Source organism: Sylvia atricapilla, chromosome 1 (assembly GCF_009819655.1).
Source record: "Sylvia atricapilla isolate bSylAtr1 chromosome 1, bSylAtr1.pri, whole genome shotgun sequence".
Taxonomy (NCBI): domain Eukaryota; kingdom Metazoa; phylum Chordata; class Aves; order Passeriformes; family Sylviidae; genus Sylvia; species Sylvia atricapilla.
In genome coordinates this window covers 8394183-8416700 of record NC_089140.1, presented here as the reverse complement: position 1 = coordinate 8416700, position 22518 = coordinate 8394183, and the positions used below count along the sequence as shown (strand labels likewise).

The following is a 22518-nucleotide window of genomic DNA, read 5'->3' as shown; positions in this document are numbered from 1 at the left end:
AAGACTCAGTCCTGTGGTTTGTTAGCCTGTAATTGTTTCTCTGGAAAGAAAAGTATTGAGGATAAAGCTGTAGAACTTGAATAGGGGGGAAGCTGAGGCTTGGGGACATAAACCCCCTTTGTGTGAGTCCCTTTGGATAAGGAGGTGAGTTAAAGTCAAGACAGTCACTCCCCTTTGCTCCCCTTTCTTGACTCAGGGTCCAGGTTAGCACCATTCACTCCTTCCCATTGGGTTAAGGGGTGGGTGAAGGCTGGGAGCAGCTGGGCTCCTGCATCCTGGTCAATATTTGGTCAATATTTGGTCAATATTTGGTCCCTCAGACAGAGTTCAGAGGGGTTCTTCTCCGCTGCTGGCATGGGCCATGGCTCTGCTATGCCCCAAGGAATGGAGAGACTTGGAAATGGGAAATTGTGACTCTGAGGGTGTTTTACAGTCCGAGGCGTTAATTGCCTAAAAGATCAAACTGCCTTGTTTCTCTGTATCTAATCCTCTTTCATTTTTTCAAGGAGAGGTGTTACACTCCAGCTCATTATACAGGTCTGTCTTTACTGCTAAATAATCTAATGGTAAAACTCTCACCAAGAGAAGCCTGTCCTCCATTTAGAAGCAGCCAAGGACTGGTGGGAGCTGTAGTTACAACCACTATATTGTTTGCTATAAATGAGAAAATTAATTTTTTAAAGGGGAGATAAACTCTCACTCAAGCTCTCACAGTTCTCCTTTCAAATTTATTCTTAAATCAATAAAAAAGTTTGATTTTGTTCCTGTTTCTAAATACACACCTCACACAACAATAAAATACACGTATGTTAATATATGTGGCAATACAAGCACTGCCTTTTGGAGAGTTTATTTAAGAAGCTCCAAAATAAACCCAAAGATAATCACACTTAGACCAATGACATACTTAGGATAAAATAAAAACACAGCCACAGTAGTTATAGTCTTGAAGTGACTGGGGTACAATAAAGTATAGTCACAAGTAAATTATGTCTTGGACTGAAGTAGATACATGGTATTAATTGGATGTAGGCCCTTTAACCTTTCTGCAGGAAGCAAACTTGAGATCTAATAATTTTTGTAAAGATGAGCTTTCTGTGCTTCCAGTAATATTTCTGGGCTTTGAAAGGATCTGACTTTCCCTTCAGTTTGTTTTGATGAGATTGGCTCTAATATTTCAGCCACGCCAACTGAGCAGGGGTAAGAGAGGATACAGGGGGATGGAAGTTTGAATGCCTTATTCAAAGGATACAAATCCCCTGCTGGTGCTGTCTGTTCTCTGCTGTGGATCGTTTTAAGGCACTTTGTTGCTAGACATTCATGGATGTGAAAAATGGTTGCAGAAAGGAGTGTTAGCTAATGAATTAGGTATCTCAGTTTACAAAGAAGTAGTTTGTTGTGAAGAAAACAATGCAGACAACAGTGTTTTATATCATACTCAAAACTGATTAAAATTTCATTTCTCTGTTGTGTTCCCTATCTTTCACTGTCATTACCTGTGTCAAAAATAAGGTCCTGCATTAATCCTTGTGCTTTTAAAATATATAGAATTATCTAATCCCTCCCTCCAAGAGGTATCTCCTTTTTCACAAACCATTTCAATTTTAACCTCAAACCAGTGCTGACTTCACTAAGGAAAGTAAAACCCTAATTCAGGTTGACAAATCCACATCTACAGTTTAAAGAAGTAGCGGGTGGGCTTTTGTGACTTGCTTTTATAGTGACAGTCTGTTATGACATGTCAGAAATGGACTTCATCTACCCTAACTCTTGCTCTGAAGAGTTTTGGAGAAGCCTGAAGTGCTCCTGATGTGCAGTTTACATCTGTCTAAAATTCTGAAAGATGCCTCTCCTCATTCTGCCTTGCAGAACTGCTCAGCAGGTGATAATGGTGAGCAAGGTAGGCACAAGCAGCTGCAGAGCTGGTAACAGCTGTCACCACCATTTCTTCAGAGAACGCCTGGCCACGGTCAAAGAGGATTAAGGTACGTTTTTATCCTAGTAACTGGAGTGGGCTAAAAGAATATACATACTTATGTATATGTCATGTGAAGAGCCAAGTTTTAACAGCCACAGGCCATAAAAACTGAAATCCTGGACTGGCTACAGGCAGGGAAACCACCACACACTCACCAGTGGCCTGGATAAACATTTGCTATTAATTTCCTCTTTGTGCAGATGCAGCTTCATCCTAACAGCTGACGTTTTATGAAGGATCAGATTTTGTTTCCTTGTAAAAAGAATTAGAGAAATGCTTAAAAGCCAAAACAAATCTGAGTAGTGAAGGGTGATGACATCTAACAGGTCTGCAGAGAACCACTTCTGCTAAGCTTGGGTATTAACACTCTGTGTATAGGAAAGGAGGACGAGTTAAAATAACAATTTTTTTGTCTCTGTCATCCCCACCCCACAGACAGATGTGGCACCAGAGGACAGTCTGGACCTGCTGAAGCTGCTGAGCACAGTGGCCTCAGGCTACCTGACCTACAACAACCAACTACTGTTCCAGGGATGGAGAGGCAGAGGACGCCTATGGCCAGCCCACGGTGACCTGCTCCTCCCAAGGTCCCCAGTGTCCCCAGGCCATGGCCTGAGCAAGCAGGTGGCTCCCCCCAGGCTGGAACAATGGACAGGTGAGGAAGAAGAAGAGGGGTGGCAGAGTGCCTGGCTCAGGGATTATTCCCACCTTGTGACACAGGTGTCATCTCCCAGGTTTGTGTCACCTCCCAGGTTTTTGTCATCAGAGAACACCTTCACCTTCACCCCAGTTACTGATGAACAAGTTAAACAGCACTGGAGCCAGTTTTGAATCCTGGGGGCTCCACCAGTGAGAGGTCTCCAACTGGACCCTGTGCCACTGATCATAACCCTCTGGGATCTGCCATTCAGCCAGTTCTAAATCCACCCCACTGTCCATTTATCCTGTCCACGCTTTCTGACTCTGTGAATGAGGATGTTGTGAGAGACAGTGTTAAAGCCTTGCTAAAGCTGAGGCAGACAATACCCACTGCTCTTCCCTTGTCCATCCAGGTGGTATTTCATCACAGAAAGCAATCAAGGCATGATTTACCTTAGTGAATCCATGCTGACTGCTTGTGATCACCTTCTTCTCATCCATGTCGACAGAGATGGCTCCAGAATGAGGTGCTCCACCACCTTATCAGGGATTGAGATGAGGCAGACTGGCCACTACTTGCCTGGGTCCTTCTTGCCCTTTTTTGGAGCGTCTTTTGGTTTCTGGCAGTCCTTGGGCACCTCCTCTGATCGCCACAACTGATTAGCACATGAAAAATAACTAAATGTTCTTGAAGGTTAGGGCAGGTGCTGTGCAATCCTTCAGTCTTTTACTAGCTGTCAATGCCTGTTTATAAGTGAGGTCAACAAGATGTTTACTGTATGGTTGAATGGTTTATTTGAAGTAAAGATGTATGATCTTTGAATGAAGATATTAATGATGTGACAAAAAAATCCTGAAAAAGTACTTCTTTCAATGGGATCAACAGTTAAAGTCATGTACTAACAAGCTAGATGCCAAAAGTAGCTGCAAGGAACGTAATAATACAGATTTTTGCTGTAAAAATAGAAAACAGGAAAAGCAATAAATCTGTTAATTTACTCAACTTTAAAATACTAGCTTAGGATATGAAGTTCTAATTATCTCTAATTGTTGTAGCTAATGATTTTCTTAGTCAAATAAAACATTTTTTTGAGTTTTGCACATTCTTCCTAAGTAGAAATGATGTTACTTTATCAAAACTTGATTTCTCTTTCACTTTAATCCTGTTTCTCAAATTAATTAATGCAGGACCTTTTTTTTTTGACACAGGTAATAACAGTGAAAGGTAGTGAACATAACAGAGAAATGAAATTTTTATCAGTTTTGTGTATGATATGAAACACTGTTGTCTCCATTGTGTTCTTTCCAACAAGCTACTTCTTTGTAAACTGAGATACTTGAATCATTAGCTAACACTAATGTGACAATGCAAACTCTGCTATTAAGACAAATAACTAAACAAAAATCTTAGCTACAATTGTAGCTGAGGGCTGGATTCAAAGAATCACAATTCTTAATTATAGATTTGTGTGTTGTTCCCATAGCTTCTTCTCTTCTTCTTCCAGTACACAGACTGAGCCATGTTCAGTTAATAAGCAAGTGATATTTAATTTTCTTTTTGACATTCATCATGTGATCTCAAGTGTTCTCTTGCTCCCTCCTACCAGTTCCTGTACTGAATTTAGCATAATTATTTTTCTTGAGGCTTTCCTGTAGCTTTCAGCTCTCTGTGCTCTGGGAGTTTCACAAAAAAGAGTGGATGTTTTTCTGCAGCAGTCCAAGAGATGAGATATGGCCTCAACCTGACTCCTGACTCCTGACAGGTGAGGGACATGGCAGGCCAGAAATATTTGCTGGATTTGAGTGCCCAATTTCTGCTAGTTAGAGTCTGACTTTGCCCAGCATGGAGCCATATTTTATGTGGAAGTTGACTGCCAGTTCTCAGCACTTCTGTGGCTCAGAGACCCCAGAGTGAAGATCTAGCCAGAGATCCAGCAAGTGAAATCTACAATTTATAACAGTGAGAGAAGGAGCTGGATGAAATTGCTTGCCTTGCTTTGCACAGGAGATGAGCAGCAGAAATAAAACCAGTTCTCAAGGACAGGGGAGAAAACCATTCTCCCTCCTCTGGTAAAGCCCTAGGAGCAGATTTAGTGGGAGAAGCTGTGAGCTGTGACCATCTCCTATTACCTTCCGTGATGGGTTACCTGCAGTCCAGGTCATTCCTGGAGAACAGCCATGCTGCAGTGCATTATCCCTGTGCCTGAATCCTCTTTTCTTTTTGTGCTATTATAAGAAATCCACACCCCATGGGCAGCAGCCTCCCTTTGTTACATCCTCCCATCCATCATCAGTGCCATCCATTTTGTGCCCGGCAGGAGGGAGAAGTATATGATCATGCTATTAAAGATAATGCCTATGCAAAAAAGGGATTGAATCATGGCTGGAGAGGCAATTTGATTCTGGCACTTCCTCACATTTGATTGCAACTGCAAGATTCTTTTCACACAGTTTGAGGTGTGTAATTTCACATACTTGAGGAGGGGGAGGAAAAAAAGTAGACTGCCAAAATAGGCATTTCATTATGCAGGGTCACAGTGAGTCCCAGGAGAGGCAGTGGGGCTGGAGTCTGTGTCAGTCACTGTAAGCTCTGCTACTTCAGTTAATAGAGAAGCAACATTAATAATCACCAGATACCAGTGTCCTGCTGAAAACATTGGGAGGTTTTTTCCTATAGGGCAGGCTGGACAATTTTTAGTGGATCTTGCAGGTATTTCAGGGCAGCAGGGGATGTGCAAAGCCTCTAAACTGTGTTTTCTACTTTGAGTTCAGGAGGGAAGTTTGATGGACTATTTTTCTAGATTTTCCACTTTTACTGTGCCAAATGAGATTGGGACAGGAGTATTTAATTACTCCTAACTTTGCTTAGCCACAGAGTTTCCTTCAGATTTCCCTATTGCTGGAGACCCAGCCTTCATGCTCTGTCATCTTTAGTTCCTCAGATCTTCCTTTTAATGGACTTTCTCAGCCATAATTCAAGATTCCCTTCCTCTATGGCTCCCACAGCTTGCTTCTTGCATTAGGCTCTGGCCTCCCCTTGTCTGTCATCTGAAACAAGCATCAGGCTGCCCTTAGAGTTTCAGCCAGTTCCTCAAATTAGTTTCTCCATTTGCCTCTGTCTTCTCCATATTCCCCCCCACTTCCAACTCAGAGATCTATTTCCATATTCTTCACCAAGGAGGTTGAAAGCGTGGGTAACCCTGTCCTTTAGAGTACCCTAAAAGGGATGGAAATAGCTTGTAGTTATTCGGAGCAGCAAGGCAGTGTCAGATCTCTTTATCTCCAATCCAAAGTGCTGCTGTTGTGGATGTACCTTCAGGGAATGACTGAAGTCTCGGAAGTCCATGGTTCTTGTGTGACCTCTGGTTTTCTAAGGATTGCAATAATTCCTTGGTGTAGATTTTGTAGATATGTTACAGAGGTAGTAAAGGATGTGTTTCAGGGATAACCCACATCTGAATGCCAAAATTCAAGTATGTTTTCCAAAGCAATAAAGTCCTGAAAAAACGAGGATTTAAAACCACATGGTTTTTAACATGGCCAAAGCAGGTAGTTTTCCATGGTCTTGTTATTGGCAGTAGGTGAAGTCTTTTGGCTGAAGTTTCCCAAAGAAGATTTTTCAAGTTTAGGCAAGTGTCTGATGTGTCAGTGTTCAGCCCAGTCATCAGCACTGGGACCCTAAAATGGGAATAGTTGAGTAATCTCAATAATACTTGGTGTTTCCAGCAGTTCCTGCGAAACTCCGATGCACTGGGGCTAGTTGCACTCCTCAGGGAAGTGGTTGCAGCATCAAACCTGTCTTACTCAGATCAAGAAGCCTGAGTTTAGGCACATTGGTCATTCTTGGGGTGTCCTGCTCAGGGCCAGGAGTTATACTCAATGGTCCTGATGGTTCACCTACAACTCAATATATCCTATTGATTCCATGATAATTCAGTTCCACATTTACCCAGTTTTATAATAATCTAAATCGACAGAAAAATGGGATTATAGGAACTGTGGAATAGCCACTATATCTGATAGGTAGGGATATCAGCCAAGGATGACAGATATTTATGCAAAAATGTTCATGGTTAAGAATGGTTTGTCTGCTTAAAAACTCCCTGAAATTATTTATTTGAATCTCATAAACATTTTCAAGAGGGTTTTTAAACCTAGACTAACCTTTACAGGTGCAAATTTCAACAGTCATCCCAGAGCTAGAAAAATCTATTGACATGCCTGTAAATAGTATCTGCTGATGCTATTTGTTTCCTGAATAAGTGACAAGAAAGAAAAGAAAACCATAAACCTGGGAATGGATTTTTTTTCTCTATTTTTAGTCTCAATCACACTATAGTCAATACTACTTAAAATTGAGATGGAAACCTCATTTACAGATTGGAAGAGCTAAATTTTGTATAAGGTGTGGATAAAAAAAGCTTTTCAATTGACCAAAGTTATTAAGATGATGAAGCACAGCAGATCAGCCTTTCTCATCCTCACTCATTAAAACACTAACTCTCAAGTATCTTTCAGGACAAACATGCTGAATGTATTTGATGAACTTCACATAAACCCACCTCCTGATTTTCTGCATTCTGGGAGCATTTTGAATTACCATTCATCTATTTGTCTTAGATCATGAATGATCTGAGGATCTGCAGTCACAGTCAAAATATGGTAATCTTACAAACTTCTTTGCATCAGTTCAGCAGCAATAACAGCTCATATGTATGGCCTTAGCCAGGGGCAAATAGAACTATTTTTCCCACTCTGAAAGAGTGTTACCTGAGATAATGTGCCTTGCAACTGGCTTGGGATCATGAACCTATGGGGCACTGCCAATTTTATTGACTTGGCTGATGTTAAGAGGCTTTTTAAACTGAAAGCTCAAAGGACTTTGTGAATCTGAGCCCTTTGCTCACTTACAGTCCTGGATACATGGTAGTCTCACAAGTCTTTAAAACACTGCTCCAAAAGATAGGCTGCTTTATATAATAAATTAACGTGAGATCTTTAGAAAATCCTAAATAATTTCCCTGAAATTATGGGTGTCTTATCTCTCTCTCGAGATGAAAAAGTGTCTACTAATGACTTTGACCTTTTGCTGACAGTTTTTTTCTGTTGACTTGAATATTGTGGGAGTGGCAACATAGTTAAAGTTGGAATTTCCCACCCATTTTTCTACTGTTTCTCCCAGTAGACCAACAGATGTTCCTCATTAACTTTCAGCAGATAGATTTCTTGTTGATAACTGTTTTCTTTTTTTTTTTTTTTGCACATAGGAAGATGGAAAGTGTCTTATTTTTAAAACATATCTCCATGCCCTAGCATTTCTCACAGAAATTTTGAAAAATATTGTAATTTCAAAGCACAATGGTAAGTCTTGTTGGTTGGGTCCTCAAGAGTATATTGAAATTCTAAAATTAAATGTAGAATATTAAGCAATTTTGTGATTAACCACAATTTCATGTGTCTGAATCCCTCCTTGATTTTATTATCAATTATAATTTAATTAAAATTATTTGAAATTTTAATGCTGGAGGATTTTGCAGAACAAAATTTACTGGCTCATGTGTTCCTGCATCCTATAAAGAAGGTGTTACCACTAGAGATTTTTTTGCTTGAAATAAGTCCTGCATGGGATATTCTCAGTGCATTTGTTTTTCAGCAATTTTCTTGGCAATAGAATTGCTTCTTAACCAAAAATCTAAATTTGAATGAGATAACTAAAAATGTTTTCCCCTGGAATCTTCCATGAGAAGACAAGCATTTACTTTCTGTCTCCAATAATGTTAAGCCACAATGAAAGTCCTGCTTGTAGATGAAAGGCTGCTCTCACACTTACTGCATCTATTTAACTTGGATGTTGTTCATCTGTCTCATCTCCTACATGTAAAGCATCCTGAAGGTTCTGGGTTTTCTGTGTGTTGTGGAGATGTATAAACTATAAATGCTGATACTTACTTTTAACTTCCTTCCAGAGCTGTATATTTTCACTGTACCAACAGAAATGCCATCAGCTCTTGGCAGTTTAAATTACATTCAGGGTAACAGGGTCAGTGCTTTGGCTAATTAATAAAATTACACTATTGAGATGCCCAAAGAAACTGTAATGTTTGGTACCTAATTAGTGTCCAAGCCACTGTAAATGAGAAATTATAGTGAATCCCCTACTAAAGTACAAAAATATTCACACAAGACATACACTCTGAGGACATACCACTACAAGTACTCAGTGTTAGAGAGGTTGAAGACACGACTGAACTTCTCTTGCAGTATCTAATTATCAGTGCCTGGGCAAAATGAACATTATGGGTGATTTGAGCCCATCTGTGACAAAGTGTGCATGTTCCTTCTCTAGACAAGGGACATGCCAACAACCAGTCAGCATTAGAGCAAAGTGACAGTCACATCTGACATGAGAAAGGTTTTGTTTTTATGCAGAAGCATTCTGTAGATAAGTAGAGTTGTCTCAGCAAAAGCTTGGTGTGTGTCTCCTCAAATCAGCCTTGTCCTTGTCCTCTACATTGTCCTGCTTTGGCTTTGTCTCTTTAGATTTAATGCCCTCCATGCCCAGGGCTTCCAGCTGGAGGCTTCCCTAGCCTCTGACATAGGGGCCACACTCCTCCCTATTCCCCAGCTAGTTGAATATCAAACACCAGTAATAAAAACCCATAACAGGCCTAGTCCTGATCTCTGGTCGTACTGGAACACAGCTCAAATCCAGTGACATAAAACCACTTTACGTCTTTGGCTAGACAGGGGAAAACCTTCCCCAAGAAGTTCATAAATCCCTCATTTCCCCCCATGTTTCTTACCCCACCATAGGTCCCTGACTTCTGAAACCTGTGAGAAAGCAATTTGCTGAAAGGCAAGTGTCTGTGGGGATGCTGGATCATTTAGTGCTGGTTACCACCTCGGGCGTTCTGGAAAGGCTCTGCTACACGAGGCGCATTTCAGAGATCTGACTGTGTGCTAAACGAGTCCTGCATCCCTGCCTCGTAGCTCTGGGAATGTGAGGCAGGTAATTAAGAAATCACACAGCACAGGTGTGCCAGGTGAAGTTTGGTAGCTTGCTTTTGATCTAAATTGAGATGCTCTGGGGATTTAACTTCTTAAACAAAAAGGGCATAAATAAATAATCAGGATTTTTTTTTTTTTAAGGTTGGAACATGCAGGCTATAAAATTTTGTCTTGGATGTACACAAGTAGGCAATGCTAGAAGATTAAGGCTAGAGCTTTGTTTTACATGGGGGTGTTGTTTTCATTAACTTGGGTCTGATTAGTTTTTTCACTGGGAATTTCCCCACTGATATAAACAGGAACAATGTTTGGTTTTTGGGAACTAACTAAGGAATAAGTTATGAAAGTGTCTTTAAAACAGACCTCAAAAAACCAACAAACCAACCCCAAACCTAGAGTATTAATTATAACACAGGAGTGACTCAAAGCATTTCTTTTTAATATTCATAATTGAAAATGAGACAGCTTTAAAGTCTGTAATGAGTCCTTCAGTGTACCGCACTCTAGTTAGAGCATTATTTCATAGCTGGAAGCCAAGAAACAGGCTGACAATAAATTCTTAAATTATTCTAAGCCCACACAGTAGCCTCTTGCCACAAAGTTTCGGCATGGTGCCTATTTTGCTACCATGTGGGTGGGTGAGATTGGGATAAACAAGAACACAACTGCCCGCTTTTGATTTTTCATCTTCACTGAAGTTCAGTCTCGCACAGATGGTTTCTGTAAGTTTGAAATGTTTCAATGCTTCTCTCTTCTTACACAATTCCCCAATAAATATAAGACAAAAAAAGTTATGTAAAAAAAGGGGTCTTGTATTTTCAAGATTGAATCCAAAAATGAAGTGCCAGGAAATAAGAGGAGTATCACCCTGAAAGGTTTAGCCTGGCTCTTTGGTCTTCTGAAGTAGGAAAGCTTTCATATAACTTTCTCCAAACAAATTGGGTGGCTATCTCTGATCTATCAGAGTGCCCTTAAATTACTTCTTGTGATACCTTGGGGAAGGGAGATAGGGCAGGTGATGTCATAGGGCTCCTTCCAGCCCCACTGTGTGAAGCTGGTTCCTCTCCTTTGGAGAGGGAACTTCAAAGGAGGGCATAAGGGGTATGGGTCTGGAGAAGGCTCTTACAAAGCCAGGACAAGGGCAGGAGCAGACCTCTTGCAACACTGCAAGCATGTTGTGGATGATGTCCAAATGTTAATTTTATTTTTGTGTCTCAGTAAAGCAAGAGACCAGTTCACATTCTGGGTTGAAAACCCTTTTTTTTGAGAGTTTGGTAGTGGATGCGATCTACAGCCTGAAGTACAGTACTGGGAAAGCTGAGATTGCAGCATAGCTGTGTAGTACATTTTAGAGAAATACCTGTCTGATGGACACAGGAATGGATGGAGGAGCTGGTCTGGAACTCTGAAATCAAAGCTGAATATAGACACTGATTTTGCAAAGCATGGATTCTGGATTAGGTCAGATAAACAGAAACTGAAGTAGCAGAGATCTCCTCTGAAACCATTCTTCTTCTATTTGGTAAGATTTGGACCTCTGCTTTAACACATCTCTGGCAAGACTAAAAAAAAAAAATTAATTTCTTGGCTGTGTAGTATCCTGAGAGGATAATTCATTCCCATACAATATTACCTTACAGTGTTTTCTGCTGAAATGTCCTCTACTGTCACCCATTAAGCTTTTCGTAAGAGCAAGCTTCTTCTTTCACTCTTATTCCTTATTAGGGAATTCTTATTCTTATTAGGGAATTTGGAACATTAACATGCATTTCTCCCATTTCCCTCACTCCATCACTTCCTCCTCTTATCAGCCTTTGTCTGAAAACCGGAGATCAAAAATCAAATAATTTTGTTTATGTGCACTTCAAAATACTATTGTCTTCTGAAAGTTAAAAAATAATTTCCCCCTGCTAAAGATTATCTAGAAAGAAACACTTCTTTTCCCCTTGCCAGCTGTAGTTCAGGGAAATTCTGCTCCCTTTGTGCCACCCTTTCCTTCAGTCAGCAGAATGCAGAATTTGTCCTTTTTCTATACCAATAATTCCCTTCCAAGTACAAGATGTGTAAATTAAAATGAAAGGGGACCATATTCTCAGCTAAAGACCTCAGGTTTGGATTTCTCCCCAACTTGTGAATTCCCCTCACAGAGGTTTTGGGTTTTGTCACTAGAACAAAGACATTCTGATGTTTTGACGTGGAGACGATCTGAAATATTAACCATAACACAGGAATTATGGGGAAATCTGGACTCTGAGTAAGATCAGCCTGTACTTCACTGCTGTCCTAAGCATGAGTCCCTCCTGTGCTGTTGCAGAGGATTGTGCACTCTGCTTCTGACTCCACAGGAGATTAGGCAGACAGCAGTTCCCACCTATGGAAACAACACTCTTCTCCCAGAGCTGAAGAACTGCTTTCTTTTAACCAGATTTTTTCTCAGTAATGATAAAAAAAGCTGGTGAAACAACTCAGAGGACCTCAGCAAAAATAAACTGGGCACACTGGATAAGAATTTGACACATCTAAAAGCCTTACAAGCCTGTTTAGACAGATGTTGCTGACCACTTCACCATGGCTCTTCCCATATTTCAGGTTAGTGGGATTCAGGGTAGCTTGGGACTGGAGCTGCAGGGAGTAGCTGCACTCTGACTGATGAAGTCTCAACAAGTCCTGTAAGTGCAGTTTCAGTAACGAGTTACAGCATTCCTAGGTATGCTGAAGCCTGGACGTGTGGACACAAAAGATGGGTCCCACCAGAAAACCTTCTCATGGCAAGGGTGGTTGGGTGTTCCACTCTTCACAGGGAAGGTTAAAGCAGCCACTCAAATGCACAAAGGTCCAATGTTACATGTTGCAATTGACCCATCCATAAAAACGGGCCAGCAGCAAGTTTAGCCTTACAGATCCTTCCAGGGTAAAATGAAGGGACAGGCTCCACGGGCTCCTGAGAGTTCAGAGCTTGGGGTCAGGCACGGCAGGCTCCCAGGAGCCACACAGTCCAACCCAATGTGTGCTTTCACCATGAAGCCCAGAGGGTGGACACAGATTTCCCCTTTGGATCAGACTGATGCTGAGGTCCTACACCTCGCCACCTCAGCCTGTTACTGCAGTGGCAGCACAATTATTGCCAGGGAAATCCCACTTCTTGTCCTGTTTAAACAGGGGGGGCTCACTGCCAAGCATAGTGAGAGTTTTCCTTGGTTTCAAGGGTCTCTTACATCAGCAATACGCTCAGCAGTTGTAAGGGATTAATCTCCCATTTTTCAGACATCAAATTGCATCTCAAAGAACTTGTGTAACTTCACATCTCCATTGCAGCACTAGTCCAAAGCTCTTTTTCCCCCATGAAAATGCTCTTTCAAGGATTGCATAAGGTGCTTCTGAGTTTAGATCTTATTTAGGTGTCGTATTTATAAGTGTATGAAATGAAGAGGCTGACAGTAGGATCTATGGCTCCTTAAATTTTGCATGAATATATCCATGTTACTGTTTTCAAAAATATTTGTGCAGTGTGAAAGATTAAAGAAAAAAAATTAATTGCTTTAAAAATGCAAAAATTGATCTTTTGATGTTTTAGTGTGTAGTTGAGCTGTACTTTTAAGTAGGTACTAAAACTAATGTGCTCCATTTATTTATTACTGGGGCAAATTTGCCACTTGATAGAACAAAAACCAAATACGTAAAATTAGGAAACAAAAAACACAACAAACATGTTGCTGACTTATACTCAGATCTCCCGCAGGTAAAATTCTTATTTTCTTCTGTTTTGAAAATGAAATCTTAATCTCATTAGCTCTTGGAGGAAAACCGTTTTGGTATGTTTTCTGTAGGTAAGAGGACTTGCTTTAATGTGCTTTGTTTTTGCTACTGTTTTTACAGTAAGTAATAGAATTTATTAGGGTTATTATGAACTTATAGAATCTGTTTGACAATGGGTTTTTAATGAAGTCTTAGCTCTTCTGGACACACGTTAAGAAAATGCAGTACTACAATAACACCAGCTTTGTCAATAGGTCTCTGAAACATGGGAACATACATTGATCTCAATCCAGGATATATGGCTATTGATTTTAGTTGTAGACCAAGATTTGTGTCTATCATTTATGTGTTGCTACACTCTAATTTCCCTAATTCCTCCATCAAAACACTTCTCTTGTCCTTCCATTTTCTGGGGAATGTGGACATGCTTGGAAGTTGTACCCAGGAGTGCTCTCTTCCTTTGGACTCCTCCTTCCAGTGTCCAGGGCTCAGCAGCCTGGCAGCACAGCACTATGAAGGATCTCATACACAAGGCAGGTGAGGAGTTTAGAGATACAAGGTTATATTTGGAATTACATGCAGAAAGAGACTGAAAGCAAGTGCAGGCTCCTAAGGGCTTCAGCAGAGCTGATCTTGGTAACCCAGGGGGATGGAGCCAAGGGCACAGACAGCAGAGGTCACATGTGAGAGACCTTGTCTTCATGTCCACTCTGTACTGGACAGAAAGAGACCACAGGGCTCACTATGTTTGTTGGGAAATCCATGATTTTTTGGTATTGCCGATATTTCCAGTTTTGAAAACATGGACTGACAAAGAAGGGAGAGCTATAAGGAGAGGGCCAGTTGGTACCTGCCATTGGGTTGGATCATTTCCCTGCCTTTTTACAGGTACCAAAGAGGGGAACCTTACTGGTGTATGGCACTAGACAGAGAAGAGAGAGACAGCTCTGCTGAGTCTACTACACCAAGATTCGCAGATAATTCTACACCCACTGTTGTCTTTGTGTCTTGTTTGCTGAGGAGAGTCTTGCATGGATCATAAATGTCCTTGCACACCCTCCCCTTGAACCAGACATCTGTTTTAGTTGACCTCTAGGCATATTTACAAGTACTTTCAAATGTTCTGGAGCATAAGTCATGAGATTAGGGTATTATTTATTGGCTACCTTCTGTAATTCTTATATAACCTACAATAAACTAGTGGTGTAGATTGTCTACTGAAACAGCAGAAAGTGATGATCAACAGCATCATATCCTGCAGCACAACCTTCCTTCCTAGTCTGGCAGGTTGGAAAATCATTGTAGAGCCCTTTCCATGGAGGGATGTGTGGCAAGGAGTTTTCTGCAGCTGTTAGGTGGAGTACTGCACCTTATAGAGAACTGTTAGAGATATATTTATATATATAAATTGTCAGCCGCTGGGTGTTTGTTAGATTAATGTCCTCTCCTTAATATGAATGCATAGAAGGTAGACCATGTGATTATGCAGGTATGGTAATTATCCTTCAAAGAGTTGGAAGGCTTTGACGTAACCTCTGTGTCCCAAATGTGCTGGTTCCAGCACTCACTAGAGGGAAGAATAAGGCCTTGAATCTGCAAGCCTTTCCCATGTGACAATCTGGTATTGTGCCTTATAAAACCTGGCAAAACTGTAAATGACAGTAACCTTTATAAGCATTAAAATGACTTAGCAGAGTTTATTTTTTTTCCCCTGATAAATAAATTCTCTGATGTGCTGCTCCAACATGCAGAGACATGCATGAGCTATTGTAAGTACTCCAATTTATAAATGCTTCACAACGGGCCACAACAAGCTAGCATCAGCTTTTAAGTATTTTTAAATTATTTTTACATGTCTTTACAGCATGTCATAATGCATCTTATAATAAAACAATGTCTCTGATGATTATTAATTATTATTTTTCAACTGTATCTACAATGCAGTGACACTTGGCTGGGAACGTGAGGGCTGAATCAGCCTCACACAAGTTCACCCAAAGAGGAGAGCTCATATTTCTGCATCACCATTCCAGAACTTGTAGGCAAAGACAGCAGACGTTCAGCATCCAGCAATCCTGGATTCTTTCAGTTATTTTGTTTTGAACAGATGTCCACTCTGTTTTCTCTATGCCATCATAATTTCAACTTGCATTGTTTTTGCCTTGTTTCAGGTTGAAATAGATGTTCTTGCCAAGAAAGGAGTCACCTGGCTCACTAGAGTTGATCTGAGACACATTTTTTTGTCTATATCCTCGCATTCATTATGGAACATTAGTTCACAGATGATTAGTTCATGCCTGGGTCTTTTGGGGGGGAATTGTCACATGTATCAGTTCCATGAGGTTATAAAGTTTTTCAAGTATTTTCCTATAAAGGAATCTGTCATGAGCCTGAGGACACTTACTAGTCCAGCCAAGCCTCCACCCACTCCTGCCTTTTGCCCAGGAACTCCACTTCTGCTCAGCCTGGGGCAGTCAGACCTTTCCCAGAAATGCCATAGGAGTGAAATCTCCCACTCTTTCTCTGCCCCCGTGTCCTTCTGCTCCTGGATGGATCCCTAGGATGATCCCTAGCCCTGCTCCATGCCTGGGTGTGTTGGGGTTGCCAATGGATCCTGCTGGGACTGGCACCACTGAGGAGGAACGGGACTGTGTTAGGTCCTGCTTATTGCCACAGCCCCAACTGTGCAGCAGCATCCAGGCTTTGTGGTGTTTTCTAGAAAGAACAGCAAGCATACTGCTGAAGGGCTGAAGTGTAGTCAGTAACATCAGACTTGTTTTCCGAGGTTTTTAGGGACACAGAGCTTCTTTCCTAAACAGAAACAGCTACTTTTCCTCCAGCCTCTCCCAGGTCTGTGCCTTCTTTGTGTACTTTCGGGTCTGGCTTGTATTACTAGGAATTCTAAGGCTCTGATAGATTTTGTTGTGTGATTCAAGTGGAGCTTTGCCAAGAAGAAACGTTAATTTTAGTTTCTAATCATCAATAAGAACAAGGTGTGGCAGGACACCTAAGAATCAATTGATCTGCGTTTTTATCCAGTAAGGATGTGCTTTTTAATATGATGTCATACCAAATCCAGACATCCTTTCTTTTTGTTTTCACAGAAATACTTCCCAGCTGCCAGCAGACAAAGTCCAATCCCTTTGTACGGCGGAGGTGCTGTGAACTAATGTTAGAGTCAGGCCTCATTGTCTACATCCAAGGAGAAAAATGTTAAGTTTTCAAGATCAATGAAGATCATCTACTTTCATGATGCATTGTTCTCACTAACAGTGATGTACGGGAAGCACCTGAGAGTCAGTCTGGAAACTTCTTTGGCCAGAACACAACAATATCTCTTGGTTGTTGATGCGTGGTCTGGCAGCTGTTGCTGCTAATCTGGTTATCAGGGCCTGCAGGTGTATCTGTATTTACACAACTGGCTTCTAAGGACCTACATTTATCAAGTCATGATTTATACTCTGCAGATTGCTTGGGTTTTTAAATTTTTTTAAAATATTTTTTATTGAACAGCGAGGATAAGAAAGAATGAGGGAAGCCTAGTCTTATTTTCATGTAGGCTCAAGGTTTATTAAATTCCCCTGCATCAGTTTACACTCCTAGATGTTCCTGTCTGTGCTGAGATGAGTCAGTGAGGAGAGCTGGTGGCAGTGAGGCTTAGGTACAACTCACAGCTGTAGGACCCACTGGAGCTTAGTTCTGCATGGGGCCAGTGCCACATTCTGCTGCTGGATGCTGACAGAGGATTTGGGTGCTAGAGCCTGTGAATTCGGATCTCCTGCCTTCATGACCTGATATGGAATCTCCTCCTGGCATTGCCCTGCACCGGGAGCGGGTGTGGGGATGGTGCTGCCAGAATAGACATGCCCACTGCAGTGCCATCAGGGTGCATGCAGAGAGATGAACTTCCTGGCTTTCATTTCATGCTTTTCTCCCGTAGATCATAGGGAAGGCAAGGGTGGGTCTGGCAGACAGTGCCCTGGGCAATGGCTTATTGGAAGAGTCTGCAGGGTATACAAATGAATACGCCTCCTGTGTTATACTGGGATAAGAAATAGTAAAGCTACTGCACACCCTTTCAAATGCCACTAAGTTTTCAGTAGTAAAATGACTCTCAGTACTGTATTTAGGATTTACCAGGCATAATTCTCTATCTGTCAGCTTCATTAACAGTGAATTCCTTCTTGTCCAGCCGCTGAAGCATCTTGCTTCAGCCCTAAGGTCATACATGAGGTTCTAATTCTGGCTAAACTTTCACCAGTTTCATTAGGTACCTACATGCTCCACAGATCACTTAAGATAATGACTGAAATTGTGTCTCTTGGAATGAGAGAGTCATCCTATGATCTAGTTACCTGTGTAATGTCAAATTATTGTACAAAGACAATTTTTTGTCTTTTTATTGGTGTTTTTTGTAACATAATTTTTTGGTTTTGATGATAAATACAATTGCCCTGTCATGTGACCAAACACTTGGCAGGATTCTTTCTGTCTTTCACGTAAAAGAGATCAAATTTTCATTCATCTTGTTTTAAGTGACTTGTAGAGATTTTCATAACAGAGCAAACTCACAGTCATGATTTGCAGAGGAATAACATTAGAAATGTTCTATTTCTCACCAGTCCTCTGAAGTTTCTTCTTTTCCTTCTTGAATCTGTCAGTGAAGACACTGACACTTTTGTAATTGAGCAGAACATTAGTGGTGACTCTTCCAAAAATAAATGTTCATAAAAATGAACTAACAGGAGCCAAGCAACATTAAGCAGAAATATTGCAGTGGGTTCTAGAATCCATCCCAATTCATGACTCTGCTCTTCTTGATATTCAGCTTAAATCAGTTCTGTCAGTACTTACTCACTTTCACAGCATTCCAATTTTGCCTTGCCGCGTATTTTAGATGTAAAGAAAACTATTGATTATTTCAGTGATGGAAAAAAAGCCGTTTAAGTTACCTTGCTTGTGGTTTCTGGTGAAGTTCCCACTGAAGATCTCTGAACAACCTTGTGGCTGCTAGTGAGGTGGGGAAACACGTCCTTGATCTCAGTCAAAAAGGAGCTTGATGCTTGCAGGGCACAATCCTCTGCGTCAGGTGAGACAGCTCTTGTGAGAAGGACGAACTCTGCTACTGCTTAGTCTTGTTCTTGAAGATGGCCCTGATTAATCAGTTTTCTGTATTGTGGAGAGGCAGAGGATTATTTAGGAAAGACACAGGATTATTAAGGAAAGACACTGTTCTCCAAATATCCACCTCTTGGGGCCCACATTGATCTCTGTTTTGTAGCTGGTGAAGAACAGAGAATGTGGGCGCCTTACTAGGGTTTGTTTCACAGTGCTGGGAGGTTCTGTTGGAGTTGGGTGATTACCTCCTTTGAAGGCTGTAGTGGAGTGTCACAGTGTAACAGCCTTTCAACAGGACACATCTACAGGGGCAATACACTGGCAGGTGTTTCTGGGCTGGGAACAGCAATTATTTGGTAATGAACTATTTGGGATATGATTTTGCTGAAGACATTCATCCCTGAGCTGTGGCTCTGTTCCAGGATAATGATAACAGAGTAATGAATGTCACTGAGCAGAAACTTACTGTGAGTCAGAGGAGTAAAACCATGCTGGACTGAATGTGGACAGCTGTAATTCTCCTTGAATCCCTGGATCTGGGGAGTCGCTAGAGGTGGACACCTCTGGAGGTCCATGAAGAGGTGATCTGGAAGAGCTACTGAGAGCTAAAGGAACTGCAGTCACTGGGAAGCAGTAGGTGAATTATTTATTAGGACAAGAATGTCTTAACAGAAGCCTAAGTGTATACTGAGTTTTACAAACTTCTACTGATTCCTGTCAGTGTGTGCACAACGCATACTCTAAATTGTTTCAAAGCACTTTTCACACTGACTCACAATCCTCAACATAAAGACAGATCATTGCATTCATTTATGCTACCCCCTAACATCACAGAAATGCCTGTAAAAAATAAAAATTATGTACTGGCAAAAGTACACAAAAAATCAAGGTAATATTTTATTGTAGCATTGAGCCCCATTTCTGCAGCAGAGTTCCCTCTTTCAGCTGAAATGGGCCATTATTATAATACACTGCAAACTCTACACAATTTCAAGGTAAAATAAAGGGACATTGTCATCATATTGTCCTTCACTAACAAAAGTTACCTCCACTATTTAAATAATATCCGTGGTCTTTGGCTCCATGCATTATTTAATAATCTTGGAAACTTCTGTGACCTTTAAACAATAGTAAACTGTGATTGCTTGACAAATAGGTCAATGTTGGTATAATAGTTGTGTCTTTGGAGGTACAAAAATATTCATCAGAATGCTTTGACTGACTTCCCCCACCCTTCCCTTCGTTGGCAGTTTTCCCGCAGCATTGCCCTTTGTTAAACATTATTCCACTTCAAGGGTATTTGCAGGGCTAGGAAGCAGGCAATATATTATGGTCCTTGAAAACACGGGGTGGGGGAGGTTGTGTGTCTCTGAGACACATTCACACATGCACACACAGATATGCCATGAGTAGCTGTTACTGTTGGTAGAAAATATGTGTTAAAAATTCAGTGAAATGATTGGTATCTTGTGTGCTGAGCACCTTGGTGTAGATAGGTTGGATTTACTCCTGGTTAACATGCACCCTGTTTTAGGGGGAAGATAAACTGCTATTTGCTGTTTGAAGGGCATACTTGAAAGCAAGGAACTGAGTTTGAACTTCTGGTTTTATTGTTAGCAGTGTTGGTTGCAGGGCCAGTTAAGCAAACGTGGGCTCCTGCATGCTCCTTAGCAATACTTACAGGGAAAGTTCTATTGACACATGCTCTATTACTTAAATTTGAATTAGGGTGATCATAAAAGTCAGAAGTGGCCTCAAACAAGAATATAGAAACATGCAATAACTTTGCTCCATGGCATTTTATATAAAAATAGCTGTTGTTTCACCATCAACTGCTGGATGTTACATGCCTTAGTGATACCTATTTTACACTGGAAGCTGTGCCCCAGCATAGCTGCCTAAGAATAATGAAATACCAGTTTCACTTTCAGAAAAACAGTGCAGTTTTTGTAATGCAGTGCAGTACACACACATGAATATAAATGCAAACACTTAAGTACATATTAATAAAATATAGAATGCTTTGAGGGATGAAGAACTTAGAAAACAGCTCCAAGTTTTTAAACACAGCATTGTAAATATTCTGCCTCTTTTAGTCTCTCTTATGGTGCAGAATCGTGTTTGTCAACACACAGTTTTTAGCCTCAAAAATTTTGCCACACCACCTGCTTCTTAGAGAAGGAATTAGAGGCAGAGCATTTGCTGTTTGCAAATGTCTTTAATTGCAGCTGATATCACACTTCAAATCCTACATGCTTTTTGAGCATCAAACAAAAGGCTAAGAAGATGATTTTGATAAGTTTTACAGAAAGTAACTAGAATATTTGGATTTCTAATAGGGTTGTGGACTGCTCCATAAGCATCACGATGGCCATAATTTTGGTGCATTTGCCCAGCAGCCATTTCTTGGTTAAGAGTTAAAAACCCACTTCATGCCTGGCTGGTGTGTGTTATGGTATATCTGAGGTCAAGGTCTGGTTTAACAATGAGGAAATCTTTCTAGCTTGGGGGAGGTTACACATGCACTTGGCATATTTGAACTAAAGCATCTTTATCTGTTGTTTTTTTTTCCCAAAGGCGGAAGCTCTCAGCCCTTTCAACTCGGAGCAGGGCAGAAGGAGCCGTTGGCATTTCGGTGCCATCTTTGAGCTGGATCTCAAGGATAAATTCCTGCCCTCTGCTTGGCCTGCACCATCATTAATACTGTAACTGGGACACTCTCTGAAGTAGTCCTGACTCAGGAGTTCTCCATTAATTAATTAGTAATCCTCTCTCTGAGAATACTGCCAGGCTACAACAGATACTGATAACTCCTAAGTATTTATTGCATTCAATAAATAGAAGCTTCAAAGAATGTACCTGGTAGTGAGGTGTGGGCTCTTTAATTATTTCCAGTGTTAAAGCTGTGAAAGGAAGCTGTAAGAGTTTTCTTATATTTTTTTTTCTTCCCTTGGATAACAATCAGTTTTAAAATATTTATCTTTATTTAATCTTTAACTTTAGCTTCTGTAAAACAGTTTTATTGTGTGTTCTAGGTTTATGCTTTGGCTGGCAGCAAAGCAGAGCCACCTCTTAGCTCTTTTAAGATCTGAAATAGTAAAAAAAGAAAAAGTAACTCAGGTAAGTGCTCTATTGGAGTTGAGGTATATTAGCACAAGAAAATGAAACTATGTATTTATTCATTAGCAGTGACTTCAAGCTCCAAATTATATATATTTATTTATAAAATACACTATTCTAAATGTTTATTGAGAATCAGTCAGTACGAGAGGAAGGATCTTGATATTTTTGTTTTTCTTTATCTCAAAGTTAGGATTAAAGATTAAATTATAACAAAATATTCAGGGGAAGATTCCCAAAGACACAGTCTTAGAAAACATAGTCTTTCTAGTAAAAAAAAGCAAAGAGTGTACAAATTCAGGTTTGGCAGGGAAAAGAGTAGTGTGCAAACAGTCAGAAATGTTCTCCTGAGTGTCACTTTTTATGATAATCTACACTTCCTAAGGATATCTACACTTGGAAGAAAATAAGATAAAACACATAATAAAGTAAAAATAAGACTTTTAATAATTGATTTTTGGAACAATTGTGAATTTTATAATAGAGTGCTTTTCATCCTCCTCCTCTCTACTGTTCTGGCCCTTAATGGTTTCTTTTGCTGTCTTTCCCCACTTCTCCTACTTTCATTCCTCTGCAGTTTCTACCATCTCTTCTCATTCTTTTCCCCCACTTTTCATCTAAAATTTCACTCTCCTCACTCATCCCTGATGTCTTGGAACTGCTCTTGCTCCCCTCAGCCATGAATTGCCTTTTGCCCATGGCCAGTTTGTCTAACGCTGGGACAGTATTTCCAGTGTTAAAATGGTGAAGCTGTATGGAATTTGTTCATATGCTCTTTCTTCAGTTCCTGTATGTCCCAGAAGCCTTCTCTTCTCACAGTCCTAACTTCTCTTTTCCAGCACCATCTCTTGTTGTCCCATGTTCCCTGACCATGTATGTGCTGGCTGGCCACTTCTTCC

The 22518-nt window shown here is 40.7% G+C and overlaps 1 protein-coding gene across 1 annotated transcript in view; it reads right to left on the bottom strand.

Moving 5' to 3' along the window:
* The window catches only part of RNF32 (ring finger protein 32), an 86837-nt gene extending 83719 nt beyond the window's left edge, over window positions 1-3118 (bottom strand). Inside the window, 1 exon segment of the mRNA XM_066326905.1 lies at window positions 3071-3118. Within this exon segment, the coding sequence (XP_066183002.1) occupies window positions 3071-3118 (48 nt within the window).
* Window positions 3119-22518: the final 19400 nt, after the last annotated feature.